Source organism: Arvicanthis niloticus, chromosome 24, assembly GCF_011762505.2.
Source record: "Arvicanthis niloticus isolate mArvNil1 chromosome 24, mArvNil1.pat.X, whole genome shotgun sequence".
In the NCBI taxonomy this organism is placed as follows: Eukaryota; Metazoa; Chordata; class Mammalia; order Rodentia; family Muridae; genus Arvicanthis; species Arvicanthis niloticus.
Window position 1 is genome coordinate 12,398,978 of NC_133432.1, and position 12,064 is coordinate 12,411,041.

At 49.1% G+C, this 12,064-nt stretch overlaps 1 protein-coding gene across 3 annotated transcripts in view; it reads right to left on the minus strand.

Moving 5' to 3' along the window:
• Window positions 1–2,950: 2,950 nt before the first annotated feature.
• Window positions 2,951–12,064, minus strand: part of LOC143437722 (acyl-CoA dehydrogenase family member 10-like) — a 28,552-nt gene continuing 19,438 nt past the window's right edge. For 2 of the 3 annotated variants that reach the window (XM_076922715.1, XM_076922713.1), the window contains 4 exons: window positions 11,063–11,235; window positions 7,539–7,682; window positions 6,841–6,918; window positions 2,951–6,545 (listed from right to left, as the gene is read on the minus strand). In XM_076922715.1, the coding sequence (XP_076778830.1) occupies window positions 6,390–6,545; window positions 6,841–6,918; window positions 7,539–7,682; window positions 11,063–11,235 (551 nt within the window). In that variant the 3' untranslated portion in view covers window positions 2,951–6,389. The remainder of the gene's footprint in view (window positions 6,546–6,840; window positions 6,919–7,538; window positions 7,683–11,062; window positions 11,236–12,064) is intronic. The other variant, XM_076922714.1, reaches the window with a different exon arrangement.

Genomic DNA, 12,064 nt, shown 5'->3' on the forward strand with positions numbered 1-12,064 from the left:
GGCCTAAGGGGCGCGACCCTGGCTCCCTAAGCCAAGCCGGAGATGGAGCCTTGAAGAACTCAGGAGTGGTCTGAGAAAGCCTAGCCAGGGCCATGTGCGCTCCCAGCAAGGTGGCTGGCGCCTATGGCTCCCATCTGTGCAGATGTGGCAGTGAAGAATTCACCAAAAACGGTTATTCCATGAACAGCCTGGGACTGGGCACCCGAGGTGCAGGAGAGCATTGGCTAGAAAGGGACGTGGACGCCCGGTCACTCGTGTGCCTTTCAACCAGACGAACGCTGCAGTAGGCTAAGGAGATGGTGAGGAGCTTGGCAGGGGCTTCTGGGCAGTGCAAAGAGAAGTGTTTTTGAAACGGAGGAGACCAAAAAAATGGGCGGAGCCCTTGGAAGCTGAGGCCCAGCCCGTTTCTGAAGCACCCAGCAGGAGGAGACTGCTGTGCATGAGCTTCGCCCAGAGCTCTGGTGACTCGCAGGATATTGTCACCCGCGCTTTAAGAGACAGCGACCAGACAAGGGGTCTGGGCGCGTTTCCTCGTGTGCCTCTCATTTTAGCACTGGACAGCTTTAGTTATTCCGGGGCTCAGCACCGTGGGCACAAAACATGAGGGAAAGGCATTGAAGGACCTCACGGGCTGGTCACATGACCAACCGTAGGTGCAAAGGAATCTGGGAAAATGAGAGCGCAGTTAGGAGAAATTGTAAAGCCACTGAGCCAACATTGAGATTCCCAAGGGGTCTGCACTTAAACAGAAATCAAAAGAGATGATCGAATTTTCATATCTCCCTGGAAACTGTGCAGCTCTGTATTAGCCAATCAGGTCAGAATGAAAGACTGGCTCTGACCACTCAGAGAGAGAGAAGGAGGGAGAGAGAGGGCTCCTTTGTTTTCCGAATAAAAACCCAACAGAAAAATGGGTCTACGTCTTTAATCAGAACTTAAGAGGTAGAAGCAAGCAAATCTCTTGAGAACTCGATGCCAGCCTGGTGGTCTACATACGAGTTCTGGCTAGCCATCACTATATATATAGTGAGATCCTTTTTAAAAAAAGTCACCAGCGTACGCGTTGCTCAGCCTGGCAATGTAGCCTTGTGCAGAATTAAACCATTTTGCCTTGCCAAAATGTTTTGGATTGTGTTCAGGATCTTGAATCTCCACACCCATTTCCTCACTGACTACTTTTTAAATGGCTACCTGCTGTTTCGCTGGCTACACGTACATGCCCATTTAAAGAATGTTCTATGGGCGTCTTTTAGGTGGCTTTCAATCTTGTGCGATTACAAACAATGCCCCGGTTTGTATCTGTCTTTTGACTTACTGAGTAATTCACAAAGGTAGAGACACTAAGTCACAGGATATTTCCTAATTAAATACATATAGTGCTACATGCGAGCTCCCTGATTTACGATGGGATGTGGCCTATAACCCTTCTCAAGTTGGAAGTATCACAAATCAAGAATGTGTTGAAATTCTTTCGGGCTGGAGAGATGGCCCAGTGGTTAAGAGCACCAACTGCTCTTCCAGAGGATCCCCAGTTCAATTCCCAGTAACAACATGGTGGCTCACAATCATCTGTAATGGGATCCGATGGCCTCTTCTGGTGTGTCAGAAGACAGTGACAGTATATTCACGCACATAAAATAAAAATTAAAAAAACTCTAAAACAAAGAATGACTTTTAAGAAAGTCTACTTTCTTGTGGTACCTGCCCTGTAACTTCAGCACTGAGGATTAAGACTTAAAGACCGCGGGGCGGTGGTGGCGCACGCCTTTAATCCCAGCACTTGGGAGGCAGAGGCAGGCGGATTTCTGAGTTCGAGGCCAGCCTGCTCTACCAAGTGAGTTCCAGGACAGCCAAGGCTACACAGTGAAACCCTGCCTCGAAAAACAAAAACAAAAAAACAAAAAAACAAAAAAAAAAAAAAAAAAAAAAGACTTAAAGACCAACCTGAGCCACTTGGAAGAGTTCCGGACTAGTCTGGGCTACGGGAGACTCTTATCTCAAACAAACAAATGACTTTGATGCACCTACCCTGCCACACAACACAGCTTAGCTATTAGACCGTGCTGTGCAGTGTCTGTGTCTGGCCCTCGTGACTTCGGGCTGACTGGGAGCTCGGCTGGCGGAGCATCCTATAGTTAGCTAGGGAAAAAAAAGAATCCACGTTCAAAAAGTCTATAGCGCACGCCTTTAATCCCAGCACTTGGGAGGCAGAGGCAGGTGGATTTCTGAGCTGGAGGCCAGCCTGGTCTACAGAGTGAGTTCCAGGACAGCCAGGGCTACACAGAAAAACCCTGTCTCAAAACAAAACAAAACTCTATAGCCTTGCCCGGCAGTGTCATTGATAACACGTCTTTATTCCCAACACTTGGGAGGCAGAGTCAGTCATGCCTATGAGGGCAGCCTGGTCTATGGAATGAATTTCAGGGACAGCCAGGCTACACAGAAAAACCCTGTCTCAAACAAAGTCTCTATCCTTGGCTGTCGGCCCCAGCACTGCCACACCCTTACCCCTTTCCCGATATTGTTATCAATTCTGTTAGTATCTGTTCTCAAAGCCAGCGATTGTTCTATTCTGCATTTCGAGTGAGATTAAATAAAATGTCTTTGTCTGTGTGCAGCCTGTGTTTTCTCTGCTAGGTTTTAGATGTTCATATGCTGGCTCATTTTCCCCCTTGGTAGATGACTGTCCTTTTGAATTTGAGTTGAAGAAGCCCTGTGTGTTTGTTTTTGTTACTGGTTTTAGCCAAGGTCTCCTTATGTAGATCAAGTTGTCCTCCAGCTCAGAGGCATCTATATGTGCTACTATACCCAGTACTGTCTCTGTGTGTGTGTGTGTGTGTGTGTGTCCCTCAATGTGGTGTCCTTCCTATTGTTTATCATTTCTTATTGGCAAATGGTAAGGAGACAGGGATTTCTGAACTACAGACTGTTTGATCATCTATCACACAGACCAGTTTGACATCACTTTTATTGATTTCTTGTCTTTTTAACCTTTTTGTTTGTTTTCTTGTTTATTTATTGAGTCAGGGCCTTCCTGCCCCTTCTCTGAAAAACAGATTATGACTACCACACTGGTTTATATGCTGAGGGGGAAACCTGGGCTTCCATGGACGCCAGGGCATGCTCTAACCACTGAGCAACATACCCCCTGTCCCCAACCCTATTTTACTACTGTGAAGAACGTCCTCCCTTAAGTTTAACCCCCACCATTTAATGCCCACACTCAGAGACAGGACCCTGGTTTAAAGGCTAGCCTGGACTATATAAAGAGATTCTGTTTCAAAAGCCAAACTTTGGAACCGAATCAAACAGAACAAAAAGAAAGCTATCATTGTGGGGTGAGGGATGTAACTCAGTGGCAAGCTCTTGCCTGCTATGCTGAGTCCTCTGTAGATCCTGTCAAAACCCAGTAAAAGGACTGGGTAGGACAGGACCCCCAGTGTCAGACTGTGTCACCGTCCCTATGGGAATCCAGCCTGATGTGTGGCAAGAGAAGCCCAGGGGATATGTTGTCATCCCTGTTGTAAGATAGACCCTGTGGTGAGAGAATACAGAATTGCTCTGCCTTGATCCTCTTTATAGACACATCGGCCAGCATGGTGGCAATCGCATAAAACTGGTCAGACTTCACCATCACCAAAGCTAGCCCATTGGATCACAGAGCAGCCTGCTCAAAGTCACATGTCCTTCCCTACTGGGTACCAGGACAGTTCCCAACTGACCCCGGATGGTCAGATCTGAAGAAGGCAGGGAGGGGTCCTTCCCTTGTGTCTTCTGAAGCCACGGCTCCTCTCTCTCTCATCTGTTCTTGTGGGAGACTCCACTGGAGTCCATGGACATTGGGGAGCTTCCCCTTGAACGGGTGGTAAACATTTCTGAGAGGTTGGTCAAATTGATTCTCTTGATAAATGCAGGAGGAACTGAAAGTGGAAACCAGGGAACTCCAGGCAGCTTCCCAGAGCAAGTGAGTGCAGTTTTGCCCAGCAAGAGTCACTTTGATTGTTACAGCTACTTTGTTAATAGCTTTTCCAGTTCGGCAGAGAAGTGTGCCTCTCCATGGTTAAATAAAGCACAGCAGTGTTGACTGTACTCAGAAGGCCGTCTTTCTTGTCTAGAAACTGAGGCAGGTGGCGGGCATTCTTGTGTTCCTTCTGTTCCTTCCTGCATTTTTTGGCCTTCCCAACGTCCTTGAAAAATAGCAACACTGGATGTCTACACAAGTCACAAGTTCATTACATTCTCAATTCAAACAAACCCCAACGTGAAGAGTGAAGGAGTTATGCACTCTGTGTGTGCATGTGTATGTGTGTGCACATGTGAGTGCATGTGCACAAATGTCTTAGTCAGGGTTTCTATTCCTGCACAAAACATCATGACCAAGAAGGAAATTGGGGAGCAAAGGGTTTATTCAGCTTACACTTCCATATTGCTGTTCATCACCAAAGTAAGTCAGGACTGGAACTCAACCATGCCATGGAGAGATCTTACTGGCTTGCTCCTCATGGCTTGCTCAGCTTGCTTTCTTATAGAACCCAGGACCACCAGCCCAGGCCACATCACATGCTATGTGATAACCATCACAATGGGCCGGGCCCTCCCACCCTTGATCACTGAGAAAATGCCTTAAATGCCTTACAGCTGGATCTCATGAAGGCATTTCCTCAAGGGAGGCTCCTTTCTCTGTGGTAACTCCAGCTTGTGTCAAGTTGACACACAAAACCAGCCAGTATAGCAAGTGTGTGTGTGTGTGTGTACACAAGTGTTTCATGTGTCCATGTGTGTGTGGAGGCCAGAGAACAACCTTGGGTGTAATTCTTCAGGAGGTGGCTACATTGATTGTTGAGATAGGGCCTAAGCAGGCAAGGCTAGCTGCTCATCCACCAGGACTCTCCTCTGATGGCTCTCCCATTGATCACAAGTGCAATGCCGCAGACACCCAACTTTCCCATGTGGGTTCTGGAGCACAAAGTCAGGAGCTTATGCTTGGGCAGCAAAGACTTTCCCTGCATAGCATGCTTCCCAGCCCCAGAAGGGTCTTTTACAAATCAAAACTGGGGGTTAGATAGATGGTTCAGTGGTTAAGACCAGGAGCTTGCATGCAGCCTTGAAGCAGCTAGTCTGAGGCAGACATGGGGTCATCATGCCTTAGCATGGCAGTAGAGCAAGTGTTAACCTCAGAGGTCAAGAGACATTCTAAGGCCCACATCACATGCTATGTGATAACCACTTCCTGTTTTATAAACCCTTGTTTTTCTCTCAGGCCTGAAACAGAAGTGGGGCTCAGGTTGCTGGAATTTGCTGGGCCCCTCATGGATCTTCCTTCAGGTGTGGTGGCACCTGTGTCCCCAGCCCAAGTGGGGACTAGCACACCTGGGAAACCTATTCAGGAGCCTGTGGCAACTGTGCAGTCTGCAGTGCATGGCCCAGGCTGCAGCAGCAGGGCAATGAGGGGAAGGCAGGTCCCTTGAGGTAAGTCTACAGGATAGCACATGATGGTGTCTGCCAGGCTACCTGACCTGACCTGGCCTGTGGCAGCACCTTAAGCTTGACTCCTTCCAACCATGACTCCATCTTTTTCTGGGATGGTGCTGCCCTTGCTTTTTGGAGAAGCCAGACCTTGCAGAGGTGACCATTACCCATCCGGAGAGAGGGCACAGTACTCTTCAAATCTCAGTGGCATGTTGCCTGACACCCTCCGTGCCCCAACACAACCAAGAGGGCAGGTGGCAGATAGTGACAGTTACAGAGGGTCTTACTCAGATGGCATGGCTCCTCTGGTGAGGTTTCTGAACAGCTGGTGAGGTGTGAAGAAGACACATGGCATTATCAGGAGCTGTGGCGTCCATGTCCCATGGGACCCTGGGACATAAGGCCAGCACTGGGAAAGCTACCTGAGTCAGGGGGCAGTGGGAACCTTTATCCCCCATGCCCTTCATGTGACATAGGAAATAGACAGATTCTTTCTGTCCCCAAAGCCCCTTTCCAACAGAGAATCTGAATCAGTATTCCATGCGTGGGCACTTCTGGGGCATCACAGAGTGGCTTCATCCCAGTTCCCAGGAACATCTGCGGTGACCCATTCCCTCTGCTTTCCTGGAAGCCCCAAGAAGGACCCTCATCACCTCTGGAGAGATCAGAGCACATGGTGTTCAGATTTCTAGAGCCTGGAGGAAAGGGGTCACAGGTCAACTCTGAAGAACTCAAGAACAGCTACCCAGGCCTGCACTCAAATCTGCTTCCTCCATGCCTAAAACATGCTCTAACTCAGCCTCTCCAGAAACATCTTCTGGAAGAGACCCCAGAAGGCTCAGGTGACAGTAACTGTCCCAGACTGAGGTGATGGATGCGATGTAAGAACCACACAAACCAGGCCTTTCCAGACACAGCATCTACACTCTGGACGCTGCTGGCTCCTGCAGCCTGGAGTGATTCTTCAGTTCCATCTTAGCCACTGTCAGCTGACCATCACCTAAGCGCAGGGTTCTGGCCCAGCCAAAGAACTGAGCCAGGGGGTAGTCACTGCTGAGGCCTGCTGCTCCAAAGGCCTGCAAACACAAGACAGAAGAAAGCCTGAGTTCTAAAAGTGACAGTCTATTCAAAACAGCTGGCAACTGCTTTCTCACCAGAGGTCCCATGTTCCACTCTATGTTCCAGATTTCACATAGGGCCATATTGTCATTTGACGCCCTACATGCAAGCAGAATGCACTGAGCAAGGCACATACTGTCCTACTGTCCTACTGTCCTACTGTCCCAGGAGGGCAAGGGGTAGGGCCTGCACAAGCTCTGTTTAGAGAGGAAGGCAGCAGGCACAGGCAGAGGCCAGTCCAGGGCAGCTCACCTGAATAGCACGGTCAATTACACGATAGGCCATGGAAGGGACTACCATTTTAATCATGGCAATCTCTAAAGCTGCAGCCTGCAGGAGAAGGCAGAGTTAGAAGAACAGGATGAGGAGCTAGGAGGACAACAGAAAGACAACCTGACTGTCAGGGTAGATGCTAGAGACACTGCTGCAGGCAACAGTGGACCAAAGCTAGACCTGGGCATCCTCAAGCAACCAGCAACGAGGGCACCAAAGAACCAGGGACAGAATACCTGAATCCACTACCTGGTAGGGCAGCTCTTGCCATACTCTAGGGCCCCTGCATGGGAGGCTGGATAACACAGCAGTCCACATGCATCATGGCCACCCACTATAGGAAATGGGTAATGTTGCTATGGGAACAAGCTCCTCTGTAGGCTAATGTATTTGGACCAGGTCTGGGGGTGTCCCTTCTCCCAGCTCTCCTCCTTCATCTACCTCCTGCACCTGGTCTTGTTGAAGACCTGGGAGTACAGGGCTGACTATTTGGTGGAAGTTCACGTCTCTCCCCCAGCCTTGTCTGCTTTGCAATAGATGACCCTCTAGTGTTCAAAAGATCATTAGCAGCCATCAGTGTCCAAGACTGAGCCATCCCCACAGCTGCCAAACAATGAGAGACAGGAAGATTCTAGTGTCACCTCAGGGTGACTCCTGTCACCTCTGAGGCCTCCCACCTTATTTCCGGCCACATCCATGAGGTGGGCAGCTTTCAGCACCAGCAGCCGTGCCTGCTCGATGTCCACACGTGACCGGGCAATGTCTGCCAGGATGGTGCTGTGCTCCACGAGGGGCTTCCCAAAGGCCGTGCGGGTCATCACCTACAGATACCAGAGAGACAAGGCTGAGGAGCTGGGCCTCGAGTGGCCCTGGGAAGCTCAGACTGGATGACCCGCAGAGGAGCTGGGCACACAGGATGAGAGAGCAGATGTAGGAGCAGCCTGCCTGACAGCTAACTGGTGGTGAGGGTGTGAGTTAGGCAATGCACTGCTCATTACACATGCCACACCTATAGAGGACACCCTCCAGAGGCTGATGGCTGATCACAGCTACAGTGATCCTGCAGAGCCTGGAATGCTACAGGTCAACAGCCAGGAATGTCCTGCTATCACAGCATCTCAATAGTCATTTCTTATCCTCTGTTGTGCTTGACAACGACCTTGTGACCAAGGTTAATCCTTCTGGGATGTGAAGAGCACTACCTTCCACCAACCCAAGAGCTAAGAAAGTCATCAGGTAGTGCCAGAGACACAGCAGAGATGTTTCCACTTGTGTTGTTCCTTGCCTGCCTGAAGCATCATCAGTGCACCTGCAAGTGTTCTGTGACTTCCTCCTTTGTTACTATACAGACTTCATGAAGCTGGGCGGGCAGCACACATGCTTCATCCCAAAGGCAGAGGCAGGGGGATCTCTATGAGGTCTATGCTGTGTGTGTGTGTGATTCATCATTAGATCATGTCTGCCAAGAAAACAGAGCCAGGCAGTTGTGGCACTTGCCTTTGATCCTAGCACTTGAGAGGCAGAGGCAGGTGGATCTCTGTGAGTTCAAGGCCAGGCTGGTTTACAAAGCAAGTTCCAGGACAGCCAGCTCTACAAAGAGAAACCATGTCTGAAGAAAACAAAGCAAAAAACAAACAAACAAACAAGCAAGCAAAAAAACAAAACAAAACAAACAAACAAAAAAAAAACCCAAAAACGAAAAACCACAAATGAACAAGAAACGCTGTAAAACTTAGCACATTGCACAGTGGAATCTGAGGTAATTAAATCTATATTCCTGAACAGTGCTCACTCACACGTGGCTCTGAAATAAGCTTCTTTGAGCTGAGAGCCACATGGTTTTGTTTTTCAAGACAGGGTTTCTCTGTGTACCCCTGGATGCTCTGGTCCTGTAGGCAAGGCTGGTCTCAAACTCCAGAGAGATATGCCTGCCTCTGCCTTCCTAGTACTAGGATTAAAGGCGTGCACCACCAATGCCTGATCTAGAACTTCTAAGTCCCCTTTGGTGAAGCTGTGGGCTTAAGGCAAGAGAAATGGCCCCAGCCAGCTGCTCCCAGGAAGGGGAAGGAAGGTCTGAGGGTATCCACCAAGGGGCAATTTGCCACCTGCTGGTGATGGCCAGCCTCACAGCCTGGAGCTCCAACTTAGAAGGGACAACGAGAATCAAAAGCTCTCTTCTTTCCCATGTTTTATTTATCTATCCTGGAAAAGTAATTTTTACAGAAACAATATATCTGTGACATGACTGTCAATTTTCATTCAAAAGAAAAAAAAATACTTAGTGTCCCACCACCTACCTGCTGATAGTGACAGCAGGTGGCTGTCCAGGGCTTGGTGTATCAGAAGAGTGAGCTGTTTGGATGGCTGATGTAGGAAGGCTGGTTGAGTCTAAAAGCTTGAGAGCAATCTGTGCAGCACAGTGAACCCATCTCAAAAACATGGTTGTTGGGGGCTGGAGAGATGGCTCAGCAGTTAAGAGCACTGACTGCTCTTCCAGAGGTCCTGAGTTCAGTTCCCAGAAACCACATGGTGGCTCACAACCATATGTAATGAGATCCGATGCCCTCTTCTGGTGTGTCTGAAGAGAGCAATAATGTATTCATATACATAAAATAAATAAATCTTTAAAAAAATGATGATTGTTATTTGTCCTTCCACATTTCCTGCATGCATTAAAATGTGCACATAGATACAGTTTTAAAGTCTTATATATTTTGAGCATGAGGGTCAGAGGACAAGTTTGGAGCAGTTAGATCTCTCCTTCCGCTATGTAGGTCCCAGAAATCCAACTCACTTCATCAGCCTTGGCAGCAGATACCTTCATATGCTGGGCCAGCACACTGTTCTCACTCCCGCCATTAGAAACACAGTGCCAGTGCATGTACAGTTCAGTGACCTCTGCCTATTTGTTCATTTGAGACAAGGTCTTTCCATGTAGCCCTGGCTCTCCTGGAACTTGCTATGCAGACCATGGTGGCCTCTGTCACTAAGAGAGACCCACCTTCCTCTGTCTACAGAGAGCTGGGGTTCAAGGCAAACATCATGACATCTGTCCCTGGCAGCCTGCTTTAAAAACACTTAGGATCACAGTGAGTTCATCTCTATACTAAGAAGTTCCTTTCCAACCAGGGATGGTGTGCTGCCTGCACCTGAGTCCCAACAAGGTCATCCCTGCCTATATGGAGAGTGCCAGGCCAGCGTGGGCTGTAAGAGACCCTGAGCCATGAGAGAGGATGCAGTTAAAAGTCTGGAGCCCTTTGTTTTATCTTTGTGGCTGGAGACCACACCAGATCCTCCTGCAGAGGCACCCTCCCCCAGAGCCTTCTATAGGCTCGTTTCTCTTAAGCAATGTATAGAACCATCTTCATGAAAAGCGTCACATGGTCTTTACAAAGAGTCTCAATGGAGTCACTTCTGAGTGATATTTAGCTTACTTTGTTTCTCAGAGAGATTCCTGTATTCTTTGATGTGCAGGCAGGGTTTACTCATCACCAGAATAAGTTTTTACCAAACTGTGTGCTCCTTAAAGATGCCTAAAACAAACTGTGTGAGGCAAGACTCCTGAAGTCTGAACCTACACCAGCTCGGTCACAACTAACAGAACCGCCTTCTTGCTTCCTGCAGATCCTCACTCTGCTGCCATGGTGGTTGTAATAGAGACCTCAGCTTTTAAGGGGCCCATGGCAAAGGACTTTTGTTGTTTGAGACAATGACATATGATGGACACTGTCTACAGGCTAGTCTTGAAGTTTCAACAATCCTCCTGCCTCAGCTTCTGAGTGCTAGAATTATATGCTTAAAATATCATGCCTGGACATACTGGACAAGAAGCTGTTATGCTTGGGGCCAGGTCCTGTGCCCCCAGGGCACAAACAGGCCATGCAGTTTCTCCTTGGGCTCTGAGTTTTAATCACCTATTGCAAACACAAATGGCTTCTGGCTGCCCACAATCCTCTGGGGTTTGGAACCTTGCTCTCAGCCACCATAAAGCCTGGCCTCGGCTTCTGGCCACCAAAGATAGAGAGGTGCCCATCCCACTCTGGACATCAGCTGTGGCCAAGTATAGCATATGCAAAGCAGAGATGCAGATTCCAGGCATGGACACCATCCTATGAGGCCTGTTCTCAGAAGGGTACCTGTGTTGGATTTCCCTAGCCAACAACAGTGGCTTTGAGGCAGTGTTGGCAAAAGGGGGGCTTACCCTTGCCTTCATGAGTGCCAGGGCCCTCTCTGAATACCCGATCAACCTCATGCAGTGATGAATCCGGGCAGGTCCCAGCCTGCCCCGAGCGATCTCAAAGGCTCGGCCAGGGCCCAGAAGCATGTTGTCCTTTGGCACACGCACGTCCTTGAACCGTACCTCACCATGACCACCTGAAAGACCAAAGTGCAGTTTCTTTGGATGTCTGTATACCTTGCTTAGGTTATGGCTATCACTACCACTGTTCACAGCCCTTAGGCTTCTAACTGGGTCACAGCTAGGGATGGGACAAAAACAGAAAGAGAATTCATACCTACAGTGTGTGGACTAGACTGGCCGTGAACTCAGACACCTGCCTGCCTCCGCCTCCCACCGGCTGAGATGAAATGCATGTGCCACCACTGCATGTGTGTAATGTCAGCATATAGGCACGGTACATGTGGGAAGGTCCAAAGACAACTTCCAGGAGTCAGGTCTCTTCTACCATGTATGTCCTGGGGAATGAACTCAGGCTGTCTGGCTTGCAGCAAGCATCTTTATCTACTGAGCAACTAGCTGGCCACAGATATTGTTTTGTTTATTTTTTCTTTTTACGTGTATTATTTCGTGGTTGTATTTGGGGTGGGATGAAGTACACAGGTGCCCAAGCATGTGTGAGGAGCTCAGGGGACAGCTAGCACAGCCAGCTCATTCGCTGTTCCATGTGGGTCCCAGGGACTGAGCTCAGGTCATCAGGATTGGTGGAAATACCCACTGAGCATCTCGCTGGCCTCATGGTTAAAATAGGATGCAGGCCAGAGGTCCTAGATGAGGAGTGGTGAGTCAGTCCTCTGGAGATGGCAGAAGTGTGGGTGTGAATGTTGTCACTGGACAGGTCCCTCCCCACACATAAGTGAGGGAGTCCACTGGCGTGTGCTCACACAAGACAAAGCCAGGAGGATGCAGGCCTGGTGCCTCTGCCTGCCTGTCTCCTCCCTAGGACTCCTGCTTCTGAGCTTAGAA